The sequence below is a fragment of the Coenobita brevimanus genome, chromosome 53 (assembly GCF_032717465.1).
Source record: "Coenobita brevimanus isolate Jiangsu-jjx chromosome 53, ASM3271746v2, whole genome shotgun sequence".
In the NCBI taxonomy this organism is placed as follows: domain Eukaryota; kingdom Metazoa; phylum Arthropoda; class Malacostraca; order Decapoda; family Coenobitidae; genus Coenobita; species Coenobita brevimanus.
This window is the reverse complement of record NC_137006.1, coordinates 44,066,882-44,091,010: the sequence shown is the minus strand read 5'-3', so window position 1 is coordinate 44,091,010 and position 24,129 is coordinate 44,066,882. Positions and strand designations below refer to the sequence as shown.

The 24,129-nt window shown below is 44.7% G+C and overlaps 1 protein-coding gene across 1 annotated transcript in view; it reads left to right on the top strand.

Moving 5' to 3' along the window:
• Positions 1 to 24,129, top strand: part of LOC145400827 (uncharacterized) — a 63,640-nt gene that overhangs the window by 37,511 nt on the left and 2,000 nt on the right. Inside the window, exons 2-5 of the mRNA XM_080273263.1 lie at positions 17,772 to 18,331; positions 19,230 to 19,378; positions 22,673 to 22,815; positions 23,674 to 23,757. Coding sequence (XP_080129389.1) covers positions 17,790 to 18,331; positions 19,230 to 19,378; positions 22,673 to 22,815; positions 23,674 to 23,757 — 918 coding nt within the window. The 5' untranslated portion in view covers positions 17,772 to 17,789. The remainder of the gene's footprint in view (positions 1 to 17,771; positions 18,332 to 19,229; positions 19,379 to 22,672; positions 22,816 to 23,673; positions 23,758 to 24,129) is intronic.

Sequence of the window (24,129 nt, the reverse complement as noted above, 5' to 3'; positions counted from 1 at the left end):
AACACGAATATGATGCTAGTCACGAAGAAGTGCCGTTTAAAGGATGGAGAGCCGTAGAATTGTCTACGATAAACACGAATATGATGCTAGTCACGAGGAAGTGCTGTGGAAAGTATGTAGAGCCGTGGCATTGTCTTAACGCTAATCACTACAATATGATGCTAGTCACGAAGAAGTATTTGCCACTGATCTACGTGCTATAAGCTGCCAAAAGACGAAAATCTGGATCAAATTAAGAGAGAGAGAGAGAGAGAATATCTATAAAACCTTACAGATATGGGTGAAAATACTCACGAGAGAGAGAGAGAGAGAGAGAGAGAGAGAATCTAGTCTTGTAAATATGGCTAACAAGAGACATTACATACGTGAGAGAGAGAGAGAGAGAGAGAGAGAGAGAGAGAGAGAGAGAGAATCTAGTCTTGTAAATATGAGTAACAAGAGACATTACATACGTGAGAGAGAGAGAGAGAGAGAGAGAGAGAGAGAGAGAGAGAGAGAGAATCTAGTCTTGTAAATATGGCTAACAAGAGACATTACATACGTGTGTGAGAGAGAGAGAGAATCTAGTCTTGTAAATATGGCTAACAAGAGACATTACATACGTGAGAGAGAGAGAGAGAATCTAGTCTTGTAAATATGAGTAACAAGAGACATTACATACGTGAGAGAGAGAGAGAGAGAATCTAGTCTTGTAAATATGGGTAACAAAAGACATAACATACGTGAGAGAGAGAGAGAGAGAGAGAGAATCTAGTCTTGTAAATATGGGTAACAAAAGACATAACACACGTGAGAGAGAGAGAAAGAGAGAGAGGGAGAGAGAGACTTGTATAATAATATAGGAATCTGGAGACAAAACAAACGTGAGAGAGAGAGAGAGAGAGAATCTAGTCTTGCAAATATGGGTAACGAGACGAAACATACGTGAGAGAGAGAGAGAGAGAGAGAGAGAGAGTTGTATAATTCTATCGGCACCTGGAGACAAAACGAACGTGAGAGAGAAAGAGAGAGAGAGCGAGTCTACAAAACTTTGCGTAGCCTATACGGATGACAATTCAGACAAAACACACGTGATGTTGAACCTTATTAAAGAAATGTTACCCTTCAATATTATTCCTAGTTACTTAAGCAATAATTTATCCTAAAATGAATAAATAAATAAACTCATAAATAGGTGATGATGGGGATGAAAGTTCAAATATATGGTTGTGTGGAAAACTTATAGGTATGTGATATATGGACTTGGCGGGAAATGTGGTGGATTGGTTATTATTATTATTATTATTATTATTATATTATTATTAGCTATCATTATCATCTTTGTTATTGTTATCTTTGTTATTATTATTATTATTATTAAATACATATAAATCACGTAATAGAATCTAATAGGAAATATTTGTATCATTTCTTCATCTTACTGCGTCTTGCCATACATAAATAAATGAATAAATAAAGGCTGAAAAAAAAACACATAAAACTTTGGAGATATGAATGATGATTCAGAATTGGAAAAAAAAAATCACGATGCTAAACCTGAAGGAAAATTTTTGAATAATGAAATAAATAAATAACGAGTTCAAGAAATAACTCCACCGGTATATATAAAACGTAGAGGCTGTGCGTGAGAATATGTACAATAAAAATCATGTGATATTCTGCATGGTGGAGAAATCTAGACTTTTAGAGAGAGAGAGAGAGAGAGAGAGAGGCCGCACGCTGTTAAACGTCATGGAAAAATGTAGGACTAAGAAAATATGATTGAAAAAAGAGGCAAAGACGCCATGAAGGAGACCGTAATGGAAAATTCGAATAGGACAGCAGTTTTTAAAATCCTTGTGTCGTTAATGAATAAATAATTAAATAAAAGAATGTACCAAAAACATATATAAAAAACGAAAATAAGGATGATAATATGAGCAACAATCACGATGTTCAGCCTAATGGAAAATTCTAGCAGCGAGCATCCTGTTGTCTGGCGGGTGGTGTAATCCTGAATATTGTTGGGGGGAGGTGGGGGGCGGAGAGGTACAAAAACTAGTCCTTCAGAAAAAATATATATATATAATGAATTGGAGATCTGAGTGATATAGTTGCTCAAAATACGGGCAAAAATCATGATACATTAACCTTATGGAAAATTCTAGTACCGAGCATCCTTGTCTGACGAGCGTGGTGTGATCCTGAATTCCGTTTGGGAGAGGTAGGGGGGGCGGAGGAATACAAAAACTAGTCCCTCTTTTCCAAGCACCCGTCCAGACCACTTCAGCCTCTGGTCTCTTCCTGTGTTTGTATTATGTAATGACTTTGGTGAGTTTTTGTGCGTGTTTGTGATTGGGGGGAGGGTTTGTTGGTGTTTTTGTTGTTGAAAGAAGGAAATGTTTGGTGTGTGTGTGAAAATTAAGTATTATAGCCTATGAATGCGTCTCAGCTTCTGTAGCCGATGTGGATTTCTTTCTCTGTCCATGTCCAACGCCGCATCTTGTGAGTGGTGGCTCCTAGAGGACGTGCAGGCATCTCTATCCTTACTTATCAACGACTTCTTTCCCCTCCCTGGAGACGCCACCCTCCCTCACACACCATTACCTTGTCCCTCCATCTTGTCTCGCCCTACCTCAACTTTGTATCCCGTCTGCCCCTACTGTATCATTATTATTATTATTATTATTATTAGATGAATGAATGAATGATTATTGTTTCGATATTATTATTATTATTATTAGATGAATGAATGAATGATTATTGTTACGATATTATTATTATTATTATTATTATTATCATCATCATCATCATCTTTTCCATCATTATCATTTGTTTCTTTTCCTCCATCTCCTCCTTCCTCTTCTTCTGCATTATTATTATTATTATTATTATTATTATTATTATTATTATTGTCAGGACCAGTTTGCCTAACCCCGGGCTCCTACGCTCCTCATGGGGCAACATAGGATTTGGTGATGGTTGGTTGGATGGATTATCATCATTATTATTATCATCATCATCATCATCATCAGTCTCCCTTGAGGCTAGTATCAAATGCCATCCTAATTTTCACTGGGGAATGAGTCGCACATGGGAATGAATCACGCACGGCTGCCAGGTGACCTACGGTATTTAAGCATACCGTAAGGTGAAAAAGGTGAAATTGATATAGGTGGGTTACTTAGGCAGGTAAAGGTGAGTACGGTTAAGGAAGCTCCCAGACGCCTTTTTCTGAGCGATTTATTTTGCTTATGGCGTGAATTAGGTCCGCATTCTCGTTGGTTAAGGAAAGGTCCCTAACACCATTTCCTAAACGATTTGTTTTGCTTACGACGACTTAAGGCAATGCTACGGCTCTACATCCTTCGTTGAGGATGCTACGGCTGTCGTTAAGGCAATGCTACGGCTCTACATCCTTCACATAGCACCTCTTCGTGACTAGCATCATAATCTAGTGTCAGACTATTGTTACAGCTCAGCATTGAAGATGGAGAAAGGGCAGTTTTAGGCCAAGTTGGAGTGAAAAGAGTATATTCGTGTAATACATACATATATAAATCGCTGTAGTATTGTTTCCATAACGCATTACACACTACATAACACTTCTTCGTAACTAGCATCGTAATTTAGTGTCTATTTTTATAACTCAGTAGTCAAGTTGGAGAGACGGCAAGTTTAGGCCAGATCGGAGGTAAAAGTATGTTCATGTAATCCATACCTAATTGAATAATGAAGTGCTATATAATATATTTTTTTTATTTTTTTCAGGTAATTGGTTTAGCGGTATGTGGTGGCCTGTGTGTGTGCAAGTACCAAATGTATCCTGCCCATTTTTTTTTTTTTTTTTTTGCAAAGAACAGAGAAAGGAAAAGCAAATTAAAAAATAATTCCATACGCCAGATTACAGGTGCACCCCATTCATTAAAAAATATATATATATAACAGTTGGACTTGGAACAGATGTAGGTTGAAGTTTGGGAGGAAGTTATTCTGGGGAAGCGAGTTTCGAAGAGATGCAGTACGGGGAATAAAAGATTTCTGATAGGCAGGAAGTTGTGCAATAGGGCAGTGTCACAGTCCAGCCTTGAGCGCTACCAGATGCCCGTGTACCATGAGGGAAGGCATGGAGAGGTGGCACCATGGACGCAACTTCGTCTGAGCATTTGCCATAAAAGTATCTGTAAAATAATGCATGGGAGGCAACATTCCTTCTTACCTGTAGGGGAGGTGATTCATTTGTAATAGTAGGGTTATAAATAATTCCAGCAGCTTTGTTCTGAAATTTGTCTGGTTGTTTTAATACAACCTCACCACATCCATTCCACAAGGATGAGCAATATTCCAGCTGAGAGCGAACGTGATTTGTAAATTATACCAAACTGCTCGTCAGTGAAGAAGTGACGGACTCTGTACAATAATCCAAGTTTCTCTGAGGCGGTTTTAGCAAGTGATCTGACATGAGAGGTCCAGCTGAGGGCATTAAGTGATACACCGAGAATTTCAATACATTTAGAAGTAGGAATATTGGTTGCGTTGAGGGTAATATAGGCATTAGACAGTGTCTGTTTGTAAGTTGTATATATCTAATTTTCCTGGCATTGAGTGATAGTGTTGTGGTGTCCTCATTCAGTCGTAGTCTCTCTCTCTCTCTCTCTTTCTCTCTCTCTCTCTCTCTCTCTCTCTCTCTCTCTCTCTCTCTCTCTCTCTCTCTCTCTCTCTCTCTCTCTCTCTCTCTCTCTCTCTCTCTCTCCCACTGAGCTACGTGAAATAAGCTACAAAAGGACGAAAATCCGGGCCAGGTTAGAGGGGTAAGGAATGTAAGTGGTAGATATGGCGGTAATAGTGTTAGTAGTTGTGCTGATAGTAGTAGTAGTAGTAAATTTAATTATTTTTCACTTCCCTTTTAATGACTGGAATATTTACCGGTAGTTTACGTAATTATATTATTCTTATTTCCCCTCAGAAGTGGTCCTTTGATTACTACGACTACTACTACTGCTACTACTATTACTACTACTGCTACTACTATTACTACTACTACTACTACTACTATTACCACCACCACCACTACTACTACTACTACTACTACTACTACTACTACTGCTACTTTTACTACTGCTACTACTACTACTACTACTACTACTACCACCAGCACTGTTTTTATTATTATTATTATTATTATTATTATTATTATTATATTCTGAACCATTCTTACTTAAAGAATGGAGTGTGGATTTTTTTTTTTATCTGTTCATCCTAAAATTTAAAAAACGAGCGAAAAGAAAAAGAAAAACCTGGAAAAAGTATTGTACTCGTGTGGAATGACTCAAATTTGGCGCCTGACTCTCTCTCTCTCTCTCTCTCTCTCTCTCTCTCTCTCTCTCTCTCTCTCTCTTTCCCCGTCTGTCTGTCTATTTTCTATTTTTTTCTCTGTATCCATCTAACCAGACGCCTTAATCTCTGAAGGGGTGGCCACAAACAAATCACCTCCATGCCACCCTGCCCTTCATCAAGCTACCCTCTCTCCAGCCCAATAATAACAGAATGGAAAACAAGGCCATTGCATTCCAGACCTTATACAACGCAAAATGAACAAAAACGAATTCGCTATATATATATTGCGTTAAGCAGTGTAACTATGCCATATCCTCGCAGGTGGCCTAAAATGAGAGTACAATAATAGGTATTTAATTTACACCTTTCCGTACCCCGTTCTCTGTACCCTGTGTTCCGTTGTCAGGGTGCGGTAGCGGTGCTGCACGTGGGACGGGTTCTGTTCGATCGCGGTACTGTCTTGGATGTGGGACGGTTCCTCTGTTTACATTAGGGTACAGTACTGTCTTGGGTGTGGGACTGTCTTTTTGTTTTGATCACGGCGCTGTTTTGAATGTGGGACGGTCTTTTTTGTTTTAATTAGGTTACTACGTGGGACGGGTTCTGTTCGATCGCGGTACTGTCTTGGATATGGGACGGTTCCTATGTTTACATTAGGGTACTGTCTTGGGTGAGGGGACTGTCTTTTTGTTTTGATCACTGTTTTGAATGTGGGACGGTCTTTTTTGTTTTGATGAGGTTACTGTCTCGGGTGTGGAAAGGCATCTGTGTGTGTGTGTGTGTGTGTGTGTGTGTGTGTGTGTGTGTGTGTGTGTTTAATTCCTGGTACTGTCTTGGAGGAGGAACTTCATATGTTTTGGTCTGGGTATTGCGCCGGGTACTTCTTGGATGCGGTACTGTTCCTTTACTTAATGACCTTGGTGCGTGTGTGTGTGTGTGTGTGTGTGTGTGTGTGAGTAATGTGTTTGGTGTTGATTTTTTTTGTTATTCTAAGTTATTTCCTGGTCACATCATCCTTAGCGATTTATTTTTCATATTACACCAACATATTCTGGCAGTAGATAGATAGACAGACAGACAGATAGATAGATAAATAGATAGACCAGCATATTCTGAGTTCCTTATATCATGCAAATAAAGGTAATGTATAAATAATGTATAAGGGAAGATTATTTAGTTTGTATAATAATGTACAGGAAAATATTACCCACTTGATGAATGAAAGTTGATAAGGTGTTGTCTCTCTCCTTGTCAGTCTCTTTCCATGACCACCTCTCATAGTTAGTCTCTTCCTCCATCTCTCGGCTAATCAGTTTATCCATCCCTGTACTCCTCTCCCAGTTAGTCTCTCCCCATCCCTTCATCTCCTAGATAGTCTCTACATCCATCTCTTCATCACTTTCCTAGTCAGTCTGCATTCCTCTCTCTCTCTCTCTCTCTCTCTCTCTCTCTCTCTCTCTCTCTCTCTCTCCCTTCAGGTTAATTGATGGCCAGGTGTGGTTAGACTGGAAGGTAAGTGTGACATTTAAAAAGAATACTCATTCATAAGTAGTACCATTTAGAATCATTGTGGCTAATACCGCTACCACAGCAACCACAGCTACCACCACAAACCCTGACACATAAAAACTCCACCACACCTCTACCACAACAGCCATCACTACCACCACAACTACCACACACAAACCCTGACAAAAACACCACAACACCCACAACCAACGCAACCACAACTACCACCACCACCACAACTACCGCCACCACCACCACTCTTGCCTCACCATAGCTACGCAGCGCTGCCTTTTACTTCCTACATAAGAAATACTGTTTTTACGTGTGCAGTGCTTGCGAAATTCATTTACCGCTAGCCTGCCAACACCTTCCTGCTTTCCTCCTTACTTAACTGCATACTTGGCTGGGTGTGTGTGTGTGTTTGTATGTTTGGCGCTCTGTATGTCTGTGTCTGTGTATGTCTGTGTGTATGCATACCCTGTCACACGGTGCACGTCCACGGCCACCTTGTACAGTATCGTGTTCACCCACAGGATTGGGAGGTCACTTGCTGCCACTCCTTAGCAGACGACCTGTTTAGTATCAACAACACTGGACGTCGGTAAATAAAACCCACACTTGTAGACGGAGAATATATTTACCAAACAGTTTCGGCGGACACTACCACCATCTTCAAGGGTCAAGGTTGAGAGGGACTGACCACAAGTGTGTGTTTTATTTACCGTCTCTGATTATCGCGCGAGAGTGAAACATCCAGACAACATTGGACGTGAATCAGATTGTTACTTTTGCAGTTGGGTATTTTTCTAAACCAAATAAAAACAATAAGTCGTATAAAAAGATGATACACACTTGAGTAACGGTATTGGATTAATGACAGTATAGTTGACGACACGCATGACCCCGCCACAACACCGATAAACTGTATAGAGACGAAGGAGACGACGGAGGCTGCAAATTTGAACGTCCACGTCCTGTCTGCTTACTTATCTACCTGTCGACTTACCTACCTACCTGTCTACCTACCTACCTACCTGTCGACTTACCTACCTACCTGTCTGCTTACCCACCTACCTGTCTACATACTTACCTACCTACCTGCCTGCTTACCTATCTACCTGTCAACTTACCTACCTGTCAACTTACCTACCTACCTGTCAACTTACCTACTTACCTACCTTTCTGTTTACCTACCTGCCTGTCTACTTACTTACCTACCTACCTGTCTACTTACCTACCTACTTGTCTACTTACCTACCCACCTGTCTGGGAAGAGCCTACGAAGAGCGAGAAAGAGAGAGAGAGAGAGAGAGAGAAGGGGGAGGAAATGCGTTTGTTTTGAGATGCTTCAAGGCCATTCTCTCTCTCTCTCTCTCTCTCTCTCTCTCTCTCTCTCTCTCTCTCTCTCTCTCTCTCTCTCTCTCTGTCTCTCACACACACACACACACACACACACACACACACACACACACCATCCATTTATCTTTATCTGTTTTTGTATCTGTCCACACTGTCAATCTACTCATCCATCCATCCATCTGTTTGGAACTGAATTGATCATAGTCTCACTGTGTCGGTGTGTGTGTGTGTGTGTGTGTGTGTGTGTGTGTGTTTTTGTGGTGGTTTTATTAAGTGTGGTGGTTATGTAAGGTGTGGTAGATATAGAGGTGTGGTAGATGCGGTAGAGGTGTGGTAGATGTGGTGAAGCTGTGGTAGATGCGGTAGAGGTGTGGTAGTTGTGGTAGAGGTGTGATAGATGCGGTAGAGGTGTGGTAGTTGTGGTAGAGGTGTGATAGATGCGGTAGAGGTGTGGTAGTAGTGGTGGAGGTGTGGTAGATGTGGTGAAGGTGTGGTAGATGCGGTAGAGGTGTGGTAGTTGTGGTAGAGGTGTATTAGTTGTGGTAAATGGACACCTCTTAACCTTTGACCAAGTGTTACTGACCCCTTCACATTCCCCGACTGACCCACGCCCCTCCCCTCCCCTCCACTCCCCTCCCTCACGCCATCCCTCCCCTCCCAAGCCTCCCACTGACTCTCCTCTCCTCTCCCTCCTCTCTCACTCCTTTTTCTTCCCCTCTCCACTTCTCTCCTCGTCTCTTTTTATCTCTCCTCTCCTCTCCCCTCTCCTCCCCTCCCCTCTCCTCTCCCGCCTCCTCTTCTTCCTCGCCTGGGAGTGTCATGGCCAAGAAGTACGGTATGTAATTATTTTAAGAATTATATAATTATTTTTCTCTCATCCAACCTTTTTTTTTTGTATATATAGTATCCCACAAAATGAAAAAATTATTTATATATACATATGTATGATTTCTTTTTGCGGGGCTTTGAAAATTTAGCGGGGAATTTTAAAAGGATTGCTCTCTCTCTCTCTCTCTCTCTCTCTCTCTCTCTCTCTCTCTCTCTCTCTCTCTCTCTCTCTCTCTCTCTCTCTCTCTCTCTCTCGCTCTCTCTCGTCAGTGTTGATGGTTCACGTGACTTTTATGCCTGTTTCTGGAGTCCCCCCCCCCAGCCCCCCAGCCCCTGTGAGTGAGAGGGCCAAGGTGGTGGTAGTGATGATGATTTCGATGGTAGTGGTGGTGGTGGTGGTAGTGGTATATACAGTCGGTTTTTACTTCAATATTTTCTTCCTGGCGTCTTGAAACGACTTTCGGCACTGGAGGGGTTAAGGCAGGCTGGATTAAACCCCTTCAGTACGATGGTTCTCCTTAGCCAAGTAAAATGCCTTGACATTAGCAAGAACAGTGGAAAAAAAACACGTATTTTCCGTTGGTTCCCTAGCACCTCTTACTTAGCGATTTATTTTGCAAACTACCCATATAGGCAACATAGGATTGTGTGTCGGCAGCAGAAATAAATAGGTTAAATAAATGTGTCAAGTACAGTACGTTGGCCACTACATTCCCAAGGGGTTGGACATGACGCCCTCGTGGTGAAGGGGTTGTACTCTGGCCAAGGCTTAAAAAACAAGAATGACTTTTTATGCAATTGCCACAGATCCGGATCAGCGTGGCTATGCAGGCCGCCCCATGTCGCCACGCACGTAATGGCACACTGATATATTCCGCTGATTAGATAGCGGCTTGGCTCGCCCTTACCTGCGAAGTTTTGCTCTCTCTCTCTCTCTTTCCTTCCCCTTCCCTTCTCTCCCCTCCCCTTCTGCCTTCCCTTCCCCCCTCCCCTCCTCTCTCCCTCCCTCCCTCCTTTTCCCCTCCCCTTTCATTCTCTTCCTCCCCCCCTCCCGTTTTGCTTTCCCTTCCCCCCCTCCTCTCCTTCTTCTCCTCTCCCTTTCTCTCCTCCCATCTCACCGCCTTCCATCCCATCCTGTTCCCCTACCTTTCCCTCTCGCTTCCCCTCCCTTCCCTCCATTTCCCCTCTTCTCTCCACCCTCCCTTTCCCCTCTCCTCCCCACCCCTCCCTTTCCCATCTCCTCCCCACCCCTCCCTTTTCCCTCCCCCACCCCCTACCTTTCCCCTCCCTGCCCTCAGCGAATGAAGGGAGTGGGAGGCTTGCTTTAAAGGGGAAGTACCTGCATCCCTCCCTCCCTCCCCCCTCCCTTCCCCTCCCTCCAGCCTCACTCCCTCACTCAATCACTTCCCTCCCTCCCCTCCCCTCGTTTCCCTCCTTCCTTCCATCATTACCTGACTCCCTCACTCAGTCACTCCCCCCTCCCTCCCTCCCCTCCCTCCTTCACTCACTCAACTCCCCTCACCTCCCTCACTCATTCAACTCCCCTCACCTCCCTCACTCACTCAACTCCCCTCCCTCCTTCACTCACTCAACTCCCCTCACCTCCCTCACTCATTCAACTCCCCTCACCTCCCTCACTCATTCAACTCCCCTCCCTCCCTCACTCATTCAACTCCCCTCCCTCCCTCACTCACTCAACTCCCCTCACCTCCCTCACTCATTCAACTCCCCTCCCTCCCTCACTCACCTCCCTCAAATCGCCTTTCCCTTATTCCCACGCCTCCCTCTCCCCCCCCTTCCCTCCCTCATTGCCCCTCTCTCCTTCCTTCATTGCCTCCCTCCCTCCCTCCCTCTCTCCCCCCTTCATTGCCTCCCTCTCCATTCCTTCCTCACTCCCCTCCCTCTCCATTCCTTCCTCACTCCCCTCCCTCTCCCTTCCTCCTGTCATTCATTCCTCTCTCCACCCATTCCTTCACTGTACCTTCCTCCTTCTCTGAGTACCTCCTTCCCTAGAGAGAGAGGGGGGGGAGGGGAAGAGGAAGGTATGAAAAGGGAGGAGAGGAGGAAGAAATAGGAAGGGGAGAGGTCGGCATGAAACGAGGAGGGGTCAATGAAAGGGAGAGGGATGCTAGTGTGATGATGATTATGGTAGTGATGGTGGTGGTGATGATGATGATGATGATGATGATGGTGGTGGTGGTGGTGTGGGTATTGGTGGTGGTCATGGTAACGATGATGACGATAATAATAATGATAATAATAATAATAATAATAATAACCAACTAGAGCACCGTAACATTGTCCAAAGACGAAATTTGATAAAGAAAAGCTTGCCATTGCGTACTAGAAGCCGAGCTATAAAGTGACCTTGAGGTCAAGGTCACTGATCTTGTGCGTGTCACCTTAGGTCATCACAGTCTATAAGTCCACCAAGTTTGGTGGTTCTAGCTGTAGTGTATTTTGGAATATTAGGTGACATTCGGAATATCGGGAAAAGCCTCAGTTTCTGACCTCAGGCGATGGCAGGGAATAATGACCCGATCTGTGTGGCGTGACCCAGGTACCGTATACGCCATACAAAGGTCACCCCTCGAACTGGAGCTTCAGACTCACCTTTTTTTTTTTTTTGTTGCATATCCGGGTTGCGGTAGTGGGATCAGGATGGTAATTGGTGGGATGTAGCGGCCAGCCAGTACTATAATATGGCCGAGAATGAAGGCTGGGGCTTAAACGGTGTACCAAGGCCTCCGATTTAGATTTTCCTCAGAATAATAATATTGATAAAAACAAGAAAACTTCCTTCATGGATGTGGGAAGTTATAATAATAGTAATAATAATAATAATGATGATAATAATAATAAAAGTAGCAAAGGTGTATCAGACGCCCCAGTCATCCGTGGCTTTGTTTCCAGTCCCAGAGGCCTTCATTTAAACACAAGGTGCGTGATTCCTGACTCAAGGCCGCTACGTGTGTGTGTGTGTGTGTGTGTGTGTGTGTGTGTGTGTGTGTGTGTGTGTGTGTGTGTGTGTGTGTGTGTGTGTCTCCTCTTGTCAAATATTCATTGCTGTTTCCTTTCTTCCATGCATCCTTCCTCCTTCCCATCCCTCCCTCCCTTCCTTCCTTCCATCCATCCTTGTTCTCCTCATCTGTTTCTCCCCTCGTTCCCTCCCTCTCTCCTTCTCCCTCCTCCCTCCCTCCTTTCACTCCTCCCTCCCTCCATTCTTCTCTCCCTCCCTCCCCTCTAACTCCAATTCACCTATTCCTCCTCCCCTCCTCCCTCCATTCATTCCCTCCCTCCCTCCCTCCGGCCAAAGATAGAAAGTCCCCATGAGAGAGAAAGAGAGAGAGAGAGAGAGAGTTACGTAGATACCAGGTGGCATGGTCGGTTTGGCACTCTCTCTCTCTCTCTCTCTCTCCCTCCCTCCCTCCCTCTCTCTCTCTCTCTCTCAGATTTTCGTCCTTTTGCAGCTAATTTCACGTAACTCTGCATCATTTTCCGGAGCACTTCTTCGTGACTAACGCAGCAATGGAGAGAGAGAGAGCAGCGGTTCTCAGGGTTTTAGATGTAATATATAGTTGTGTACAGTGATTACATTTAGTACATTTATTTCCATCACCCTTCGATAGATACAAGGTCTATATCTATTACCAAAATTATTACTACTACTGCTACTACTACTATTATTATTATTATTATTATTATTATTATTATTATAGTGTTTGTGCCTGTATGTGTGTGTGTGTGTGTGTGTGTGTGTGTGTGTGTGTGTGTGAGAGAGAGAGAGAGAGAGAGAAGCCCTATCTGGCAGTCACGTGAGCAGGCTGGGGGGGGGAAAGAGAGAGAGAGAGAGAGAGAGAGAGAGAGAGAAAGTTACAAAAGTGCTGATAGGAGAAATAATGTTGGTAGTTGTGGTAATGGTGGTAGTTATTGAAATGTTGGTAGGTGTAATTATGTAATGGTAATGTTGGTGGTTGTGGTAGTTGTGGTGATAGTAATGTTGGTAGTAGTAGTAGTAGTAATTAGTGGTAGTGGTAGTAGTAAGAGTAATAGCTAAGGTTGTAGTAGTAGTAGTAGTAGTACAGTGTTAGTATACTGAGGTGTAGTGGTAGTAGTAGTAGTAGGTAGGGTTGTGGTGGTAGTAGTAGTAGTGGTAATAGTAAGGTAGGATTGTAGTAGTAGTAGTTAATGGTAGGTTAGTAGTAGTAGTAGTTAAAGGTAGGGTAGTAGTAAGGTAGGGCTGTGATAGTTGGGTAGGTTATGGTAGTGGTGGTGCTGTGGTAGTGGTGGTGGTGTGGTAGTGACGTCATCAACACCTCTGCCAAATCTCTAAATTGGTTTCCTCTCTAATGTTGTACTGTTGTGGTAGCGGTGGTGGTAGTTGTGGTAGTGGTGGTGTATGTATGTATGTATGTCTTGTCAGGGTGTGGAGTGTATGTGTGTATGTATGTATGTGTGCAAGATGAATGTATATATATGTATGTATGTGTTGAGATATGGTGTGTATGTATGTATGTATGTACGTAAGAGTATCTATGTATGTATGTACGTAAGAGTATCTATGTATGTATGTACGTAAGAGTATCTATGTATGTATGTACGTAAGAGTATCTATGTATGTATGTACGTAAGAGTATCTATGTATGTAGTGGTGGTCAGTAATAATAATCCACTTTGCCCTTCGCTCATGGTGTACATAGGCCTCTCTCACAGGGGGGAAGCGTGTGTGTGTGTGTGTGTGTGTGTGTGTGTGTGTAGAATCGATAAGGCTGTGTAGCTTAGTGAGTCAGCTGATCAGTCACGTGGTGTGGTGGTGATGATGGTGATGATGATAATGATGAATGGTGGTGGAGGTGATGATGATGATGATGATGAATGATGATAGGGTGGTGGTTGTAAATGTGCTGTTGTGGTGGTGGTGGTGGTGGTTAATGTATGGTGGTGGGTGGTAGTGTGGTTAAAAGTATCACGAGTTTCCATCATTACCACAACTACCACAATTACCACAACTTTCAGCATTGACACAGCTGCAACCATTATAACTACCAACATTACCACAACTACCACCATTACCACAACTACCAACATTACCACCACCACAACTACCAACATTACCACCACCACAACTACCAACATTACCACCACCACCAACCACAACCACCAACATTACCACCACCACCAACCACAACCACCAACATTACCACCACCAACCACAACTATCAGCATTACCACCACCATCAACCACAACTACCAGCATTACCACCACCATCAACCACAACTACCAACATTACCACCACCACCAACCACAACTACCAACATTACCACCACCACCAACCACAACTACCAACATTACCACCACCATCAACCACAACTACCAACATTACCACCACCATCAACCACAACCACCAACATTACCACCATCACCAACCACAACTACCAGCATTACCACCACCACAACCACAACCACCAACATTACCACCACCACAACCACAACTACCAACATTACCACCACCACCAACCACAACTACCAACATTACCACCACCACCACCAACCACAACTACCAATATTAACCCCACCAGCAACTCACCTACCAACATTAGCCTACCACAACTACCACAATCGATAACCAACCAACATTCATCAATTTGGATCTAACTGATTAATATGACTCAGGTGTTGCTGGTAGTTGTGGTGGTTGTAGTTGAGATTGTGGTAGTTAAGATTTTGGTAGTTGTGGTAGGACAGATGAAGGGGGTAGGCTCGCGTTCTATTCTGGGTTCTCTCTCTCTCTCTCTCTCTCTCTCTCTCTCTCTCTCTCTCTCTCTCTCTCTCTCACACACACACACCTGCGATCCATTTACGTAGTCTAGTTCCATTGATAGTTAAAGAAGTAATTAAATGCCTGTGAGTGTGTGTGTGTGTGTGTGTGTGTGTGTGTGTGTGTGTGTGTGTGTGTGAGAGAGAGAGAGAGAGAGAGAGAATGGTACAGTGGACACACACACACACACACACACACACACACACACACACACACACGGGGGGGAACAGCTGATAGTTGCTATACTCGTACACGTGCCTATCCGGTGTCTCCAGCTGCTCCTTTGTTCGTGTTGGAGGGATGGATGGATGGAGGGATGGATGATAGGTAGGGATAGATAGATGGATGGATGGTAGGAGGGGTGGATGGATGGATAGATAGATAGATGGATGGATGAATGAGTGAATGGTAGATGGATGGAAGAATAGATAGGTGGATGGGTGGATGGATGGATGGGTGGTTGAATGGATAGGTGGATGGATGGTTGGTTGGGTGGATGGATGGATGGGTGGATGGATGGAGGGCAGGTGGACCCCAACAAACAAAGGAACTGACAGCAAGAGATAACACTAATATCAACTCATGTCGCCCTCTTGGGGACTGATTAGGAGTGTGTGTGTGTGTGTGTGTGTGTGTGAGAGAGAGAGAGAGAGGGAGAGGGTGGTTTGGTGGTAGTGGAAGAAAAGTGGATGTGAGGGAACTGAGAGCATTGGTTCAGATTCTGTGAAGTGGAGTGTGAGTCACATGGGGTGGGGGAGGTGGAGGGAGTGCCGGTGTGGTGGAGGAGGAGGAGGAAGGAAGCATGGTGGAGGGTCGGAGAGAGAGAGGTGGAAGGAAGCATGGTTGAGGTGGAGGGGTGGAAGGAAGTATGATGAAGGTGGAGGGAGAGGTGGAAGGAAGTGGAGGGGAGTTGGTGGTGGTGGGGGGGAGGAGAGAGGAATAGAGTGGAGGTGGAGGGAAGTAGAGTTTGGTTGTGGAAGGAAAAACTGTAGTGGAGAGAGGTGGATGGAGGGGTGGGTGGAGGGGAGAGAGGAGGAAGGAAGTAGAGGGGGGGGAAGGAAAGTATGGGGCAGGAAGGGAATAAGGAGGGGGAGGAGAGGGAAGGGAAAGGGGGAGGGGTGGAGAGAGAAGAGGAGGAGTTAGTATGAGACAAGAGGGAGAAAGGGAAGGGAGAGGAAGAATGGGAGGTGGGAAGAGAAGAGGATGGAAGGTAGGGAGGGAAGTAGGGGAGAGAAAGGAGAGAGAGAGAGAGAGAGAGAGAGTGGGATTAGGGGTAAGGATGGGGGTGAGGAAAGGGTGGGGAGGGATAAAGAGGAGTTGAGGTGGAGGGAAGGAGAGTGGAAGTGTGGAGGAGGGGGAGTTAAGTGGAGAAGGGGTGGGGTGGTGTTTGGGAGGGGAGATGGGGGGTGGGGGAGGAGGTGGGGAAGAATGTCAAGAAGATGAGAGAAGCGGAGGGGAGGGTGTAGGGAGGGGGATGACTGTGGTGGAGAGAGGAGGAGGGGAGGATGTTGGAGTGGAGAGATGGGAGGGGGAGCAGGAAGAGGGGAGAGGGTAGTGGGTATGAGAGAGTAAACACATAATGGGAGGGAAGGATGTTGAGAAGTGGGAAGGAGGGGGAGAGGAGAGGAGAGGAGAGGAGGGGAGAGATGGAGGAGGAGAATGGGAGAGAGAGGAAAGAGGTGAGAGAAAGAGATGTAAATAGCACTTTAATTGGGTATATAACATCTTTACCACTTCAGTACAATGATGCCTTTATATTTATTCTCCTCTACCTCCTGACTTTTTTTTTTTTTTTTTTCACATTTGGTGGTAGGTGGTGGCAACTACCATCCACTCACTTGATGTACTGTAGTGCTGTCTGCTTCTTCCTTCACGTTTAGCATTCCATTTCTGTGTCTGCCCTCCTCTCTTCCTATTTCTCCCATCTTTCCTGTCACTTTTTATTGCTCTTCTTTCCTTTTGAGGTGGCATTGCACTGAGTGACAAGCCTAATGGTTTCCTGTAGCCAAGCCAGGAAACCATTTACAGCACTGGGTGGTAACCATATAACCAACCCATATATACATGTTCCCTGTGTTTCAACAAGTGGGTTGGCAGAGGGTTAGTGCCCCTCCCCGTAAAACAACTAACTCAAAGACAGACAGCCACCCTGTAGGGGATTATGGCATCTGGCTTGAGATAGATAGGTAGAACATTCAGGACATATTTTGGGAACTAGATGGGGTAGATGTGGCCTTCATTAATCTTATCTTGACAACTGTAATATTAAGGCCATAAGATTTTATTCAGGTGAAGAGATTTGTGAAGGATGTATTTACTGTACGCTATATATATCAGTCTTTTTGAAAAACTAGCCCCTCCAGAATTGATGAAATATAGATATACCATACTGTCTTTCCTCAGAGGTAAAGGTTAAATTAATAATGAAGTAGTCTGTTTTCCTTTGAACTCACTGATCTGACAACCTTGCACTCCAGCAGCGTCAAGTTTCCTGTGTCTGTCTGCTGATAAAGTGAAATGCAGTGTTAGGTGTTACATCTGTAGGACTTTACAGTGTCACCTCCCCCTCCCTCCATCTTTAAAGGTGGCTGTTTGATCACTGACTTTAAAAGGGCCAGGAAGGAGAAAAATAGGAAGTCTTCTGTAGTTGATATTTCCCCATTTAAGTCAACAAATGCATTTTTCTCCCTGTAACACTGTAATTATGGTACTGTATATTTAGTATCTGTTGAAGCTGTTATTTTATAGGTAAAAAACATGCCATGGCTTTGTCTCTTTGCCCCAAATATATCCTTACTGTCTTGAAGCCTTGTTATAACCTTCTTTGATGTATAAACATTCACCTTAGTCTTGTATTTTTCCAGCTGTGTATGATACAGTGTGGTGTGGTGTAGTATAATGGGAATGTTGTTTGTGTTGATATTGTTGTGTACGTTGCAGGTGTGATGGTGGTGTGTGATGGCCGAGGGTCAGGCTGAAGACGCCCCTTTGCTGGGTGGTGGCGACCCCCTCTCCCCCGCCCACCGCCCCTCCGACACAACGCCCCATCCGCCCGGCCCTCCACCCACCCAGACCCCGCCCCCCTGGCCACCGGACGGTCAGGCCCCACCGTCGTGGCCCCCGGACCGGTGGGGGGGCGGCCACCTGGTACCTCCTGCACCGCCCCACACGCCCAAACTGGTACGCTCACAGTCCAGCATGGACAGCGGCTGTGAGTGTGACGGTGGGGAGGCCGAGGCACCGCTACATCACCCCCATCCTCACCCTCACTCACACCCCAACCCACACCATGACCCCGCCGGCTTCTCTCCACTGTCGCCCTCCCAACCAGGAGGGTCGGGGCCCCCTTCGCCGGGCCCCAGCTCACAGGCGGGCCCCCCAATAGCCCTCCAGAGCTGTGTCTGTGATACTACCGCCACCGTCGCCACGCTGCATGACCCTCTTGCCAAGGTTACATTCACCTTCCACGAGGATGATGAGGATGAATATGATCACCACAGGTACTTGCTCTATTACATCCATCTTTCCTGTCTCATCATTACAGCAGCATGTTTGTGGTAGTGTGATGTAATGCAGATACTTGGCCACTGTAAATATGGATGAGAACTGACATAGCAAAGGGAGCTTTAGTTGTACTATCCTTTGATCACAGTCCTGACTCTATTTTTTAGCTCAGCAAGTAAGGTAAGAAGTTGTCTCTTAATAAATGTAAAATCCACTTAAGCTAACTTCCATGTGAAGTAAAACTTTCTGGATACAGATTGAGAAAATCCAAGAAAGGCGTATTCCTGTAATTGTGCCACAGTATCATTACAGAACTCAGGTTGTGTAAAACTCTTCCTCATGGGTCAAGTGAGATAAAAATACAGTGCCTCCTACAGGGCTTGTCACCCCAGCAGTGTATCCGCATTGTACCCATAGTGTATTATAGTGTATCTTTTCTTAATAATACAGTTTTGAGCGACACACCCCTATCAGTAAACGAGGGATGCCATTACACGAGTACGTTACTGGTCAATAAATGTGTGTGTGTTGGTCAGCAGTGGTTTTTTTGCAGGATAAGTAGTGGTATTGATGTAATGGTATGTTTTGCAGCAGTTAAGGTGTGTAGTGGGTTCAGAAATAGCACTTATGATATATAGTGGTGTGTGTCATTGTAAGTGGGTTGTGTAGTAGGTTTAGTAGTAGTAGTGGTATATGTCTTTGTAGTGGGTTGTGTGGTGGTTTAAGTGGTGTAATGGTATGTGTCTTTTGGTAGTGGGTTGTGAGGTTGGTTAAGTAGTAGTAGTAGCAGTAGTAATGGGGTAATGGTTTGTGTCTTTTGGTACTGGGTTGTGTAGTGGGTTAATAGTAGCAGTAGTAGTAGTAGTAGTGGCGTAATGGTATGTCTTTCGGCAGTGAGTTGTGTGGTGGTGATGGCATTGGTGGGATGAACGCCATTGAGACAGCGTCGTTGAGTGGCTCGGAACCCGGGGAAGAATTTAAGGAACAGCTCCGGCACCACCCAGCCACGGCCTTCCCCAGGGTGCCATCGTACTCCAAGACTGGTGAGTTTAGTGTACATTAGGCGGGTTTAGTGTACAGTACAATAGGTGAATTTACAGTACAGTACAGTAGGTGAATTTATAGTACAGTACAACAGGTGAATTCTGTACAAAAGATGAATTTCTAGTGCAGTACAACAGGTGAAAATATAGTACAGTACAATAGGTGAGTTTATAGTGCAGTACAATAGGTGAATTATAGTACAGTACAATAGGTGAGTTTACAGTACAGTACAGTTATTCCATACTTTATCACTTTACCTTGATGGAGGGATGGAGTAGAGAGGTATATGAGAGAGAGGGGTGTAAGTTGGGGGGATGGAGACTTAGAAACTAACTAGGAGTGTATGTGAGTGAGGTGGAAGAGGGAAGGGGAGACAGAGGATGAAATGGAGGGATGGAGTAGAGAGGTATATGAGAGAGGGGTATGTGAGTTGGGGGAAGGGCAGAGAAGTGGCAGGGCGACATGGAGGCAATTTGTTTGTGGCCACCCCTTATGGGATTAAGGCATTTGACTATAGATAGATAGACTCTGATGATGGCGCATTTCCAGTAAACCGGTTAAGTATGGAACCTCTTTGATTATTATTATTATTATTATTTGTTTATTTATTTTACTCATTTATTTTTTTAACCAAACAGTTACAGTCAAACCAAGAGTGCATCTCATTAGTTAAGAAGTCAGTGAAGGCTGTGTCTGGCCACTCTGTTTTGAAAATCTATGCAAAGATGAATCGAATAATGTGGAGATTAAAGAGAAAGAAAGAAAAATGACCAAAAAAACTTACACTGAAGGGGTGAAAGTTCTCCCAGTGAGCATAAGGCAGATATTCCAACACATCCCAGTTCGCGGCACCAACTGTGTGAAAAAAGTTAGTCATTTTTTTAACACATCCTTTGTAGTGAGAACTGTTTGGATGTGACATTAGCTTTGGGTGGGTTTTGTTGTGTGTGTGTGTGTGTTCATCTCTCTCTCTCTCTCTCTCTCAATGCCCACTTACTTCCAACATGAGTACCTATAAACCCAATTCCCCATAAGGTATAATTGATAAATGCATTACCTTTAAGTGTACCTGTAGTAATAATTGATCCTGATAACCTTCAAATGTCACTGATTCAAATCCTGGCGAGGCAAAACACAACCTTCCTCGTTTCTGAATATCATTTTTTTCATGCAAGAGTTAACCGTTACTCCCAGTCCTTCATGTATGCAGCAGGTCAACTCTGGAACTGTCTTCCTCTGTCTGTATTTCCTACTGCCCATGACCTCCAGTCTTTCAAATGCAGTGTGTCCAGGCATCTCAAAATGAACAGATCTTCAATTTGGCTCTCTGTTATCTTGTTTTTGTTCTTTCTTGGAGGGAGCAATCTTATGGACTTCTGGCCTTTGACTCCATCTTCCTTTCATAAAAAAGAAAAAAAAAAGGACCATACAGAACATTATACTCATTTGACCTGTACTTGGCCTGAAACTAGCCGTGGCTCAGTGGGTTAGAGCGCTCCGTTCTGACCGAAGGGTCGGAGGATCGAATCCACCCAAGGGTCATTGGTAGACATCAGGAAGGGTATCCGGTCATAAAATGCTACACGCTCCAAACCAAAGTCCTCTACCCAGGGGCAACGCCACAGCCCTTATCCAAAAAAGGGGTACCTGGCATAAAACTCACTCTTTGGCCTGAAACTGTCATCTCATCATCTTGAACGCTGAGTCATAGCAATAGAGTAACACTAGAGTATGCCGCGAGTCATGAAGAAGTGCTACAGATAGGATGGAGAGCTGTATCACTGTCTCTTTTCAGCCACTAAAGTACATGAATTCGGCTGCTGAAGGATGAAACGCTTTGCCAAGTTAGCGTAAAAGAACTTTAGGTAAAAAACAATCTAGGCAAATTGGTTATGTAGAGACCAGTGTATCTTTAGTTGCCATGTTTTGTGTAATTTTCTGTGGACTTGATAGCATAACTTCAAACTAGATGGCTTATAATGAATGCTTATTGTTTAGATGGCACTGGAGAGGGTGCCTTCATGTGGTGGTCCCGATTAAACCAGTAGTTCCACTGCCTGGTTATGCAGACTTCCTATAATTCCTTCTTTGTCCCTAAGTGAAGGATTTTGGATTGTGGGAAAAGGGTTACTTCAGCCTGCAGTTTTCTGGGTTCACATACAGACCTGCCTGAGGCCACAACAGGAACAACAGCAGCTGTTTAGATAGACTGTTTGATGAAGTGGAATGACTGATGTATAGATGGTTAAGAAAATATATAGGCCACACTATTATGTATTATTTTGGACCTTGCAAGAGGGGAACAAGTCAAGAGTGAGAGCAGTGGAAATGAGTTACTTGAGAGGAGCATGTGGAGTGACGTGGAGGGACAGGTTGACGAATGAAGAAGTGAAGGAACGTTGTGGGGTAGATGTGGATGTGGTTGAAAAGATTAGGAGAAATACACTGAGGTGGTTTGGACATGTGGAGAGAATGGAGAATGAAAGACTGACTAAGAGGGTGTATGTAGGTGAGGTGGAGGGAGGGAGAGGGAGGGGTAGACCGAGAATGAGGTGGAGGGATGGAGTTGAGAGGTATATGAGGGAGGGGGGGGGTGAGTTGGGGGGAGGGTAGTCAAATGGTGGGTGACAGAGTGACTTGGAGGCGTTTTGTCTGCGGCCACCCTTTGCGGGATTAGGGCGTCGGGCTATAGATAGATAGGTAGACTGTTATGTATTATTTTGAATGATAAGCCCATGACAGTTAGATGCTAGTGATGTAGTAAAGTAAGGCACACCTAGCAGTGGTTCATGTGGGTATAAGTGCAAGGAATGGTTGGAGTTATTTGGCCACAAAATTCTACTTTGAGATCATTGACTATACACACTCTATCTATCTATCTATCTATTGCCAGACGCCTCAATCCCGTTTGGGGTGGCCACAAACAAATCGCCTCCAAGTCGCCCTGTCCCCCGCCATTTCACTACCCTGCTCCCAACTCACACCCCCCTCTCTCATATACCTCTCCACCCCATCCCTCCATCTCATCCTCGGCCTCCCCCTCCCTCTTCCCCCCTCCACCTCACTCACATACACTATCTTCGTCAGTCTTTCACCCTCCATCCTCTCCACATGGCTAGACACGCTCACTCACATTAAATTTTCGGAATAAGTAGCACAGCTCTGGGATGCAATGCTTCTGGTGGGTCAGTAAGGTATAGGGTGAAGGATGGATGGGTTGATAGATTGAGTGATAGATAGCTATAAAGATTGATAAACAGATATTTAATTATTGTACTGTTTACCCCCAGCAGGAGTTCTGTCAGCGTCGTCGTCTACAGCGTCAATGCCAATGTGTCGCATCTGCCACCACCCGCAGGGAGACGGCCTCGACACCCTCATATCACCGTGTCGTTGCGCCGGAACCATGCAGTTCATCCACCAGGGCTGCCTTAATGTAAGCACCACAGCAGCGCATGTACTTTCATGATATAAAGTTTCCAGCATCAACAGTTCCATGCCAGCTGTGGTGGTGGTGGATATGATATGGAAGATTTTAAATGCAAGCAGTATGTAGCACACAACGGAGGAATATAAGCAGGAAGGACAGCCAGTACTTATGTTCAGGGTGGAATGAAAAATATGGAGGGCAGGACAGTGTTAATGGGATTGTCAGCAAACTTCTCCCATTGATACATTCAGAGTCAAACGCCTGCCTAGTATTCCAGTGCATCTGTTCACACTTTGGTCTGGGTGTGTCCCTTACTTTCCTCCCTTGACAGCCTGAATCTCCCTTGACAGCCTGAATCTCCCTTGACAGCCTGTATTTCCCTTGACAGCCTGTATTTCCCTTGACAGCCTGAATATCCCTTGACAGCCTGTATTTCCCTTGACAGCCTGTATTTCCCTTGACAGCCTGTATTTCCCTTGACAGCCTGAATATCCCTTGACAGCCTGAAATTCCCTTGACAGCCTGAAATTCCCCTGACAGCCTGAATCTCCCTTGACAGCCTGAAATTCCCTTGACAGCCTGAATCTCCCTTGACAGCCTGTATTTCCCTTGACAGCCTGAATCTCCCTTGACAGCCTGTAATTCCCTTGACAGCCTGAAATTCCCTTGACAGCCTGTAATTCCCTTGACAGCCTGAAATTCCCTTGACAGCCTGAAATTCCCTTGACAGCCTGTATTTCCCTTGACGGCCTGTATTTCCCTTGACAGCCTGAATCTCCCTTGAGAGCCTGAATCTCCCTTGACAGCCTGAAACTCCCTTGACAGCCTGTATAACATTCCCACAATAATATCATCGTTTTACAGAAATGGTTGGAGGTGAAGAGGTGTAAAAAGGCACCAGCGTGCGAACTCTGTAACTACCAGTTCCATCGACACAAGAAGTTTAGGGTGAGTCCTGCGATGGATAGACAGATGGATTGATTGACTGGGTGGATAGATAGAAGGATGGATGGATGATGGATGAATGGACTGATTGACTGGGTGGATAGATAGAAGGATGGATGGATGATGGATGAATGGACTGACTGACTGGGTGGATAGATAGAAGGATGGATGGATGATGAATGAATGGACTAATTGACCGAGTGGATAGAGAGAAGGATAGATGGATGAATGGACTAATTGACCAGGTGGATAGATAGGATGATGGATAAATGGACTAATTGACTGGGTGGATGGATAGAAGGATAGATGGGTGGTTTGGTTGGGTGGATGGCATTTGAATTCAGCCCCTGTTGGGTGTGTTAGTGTCAGTGGTGT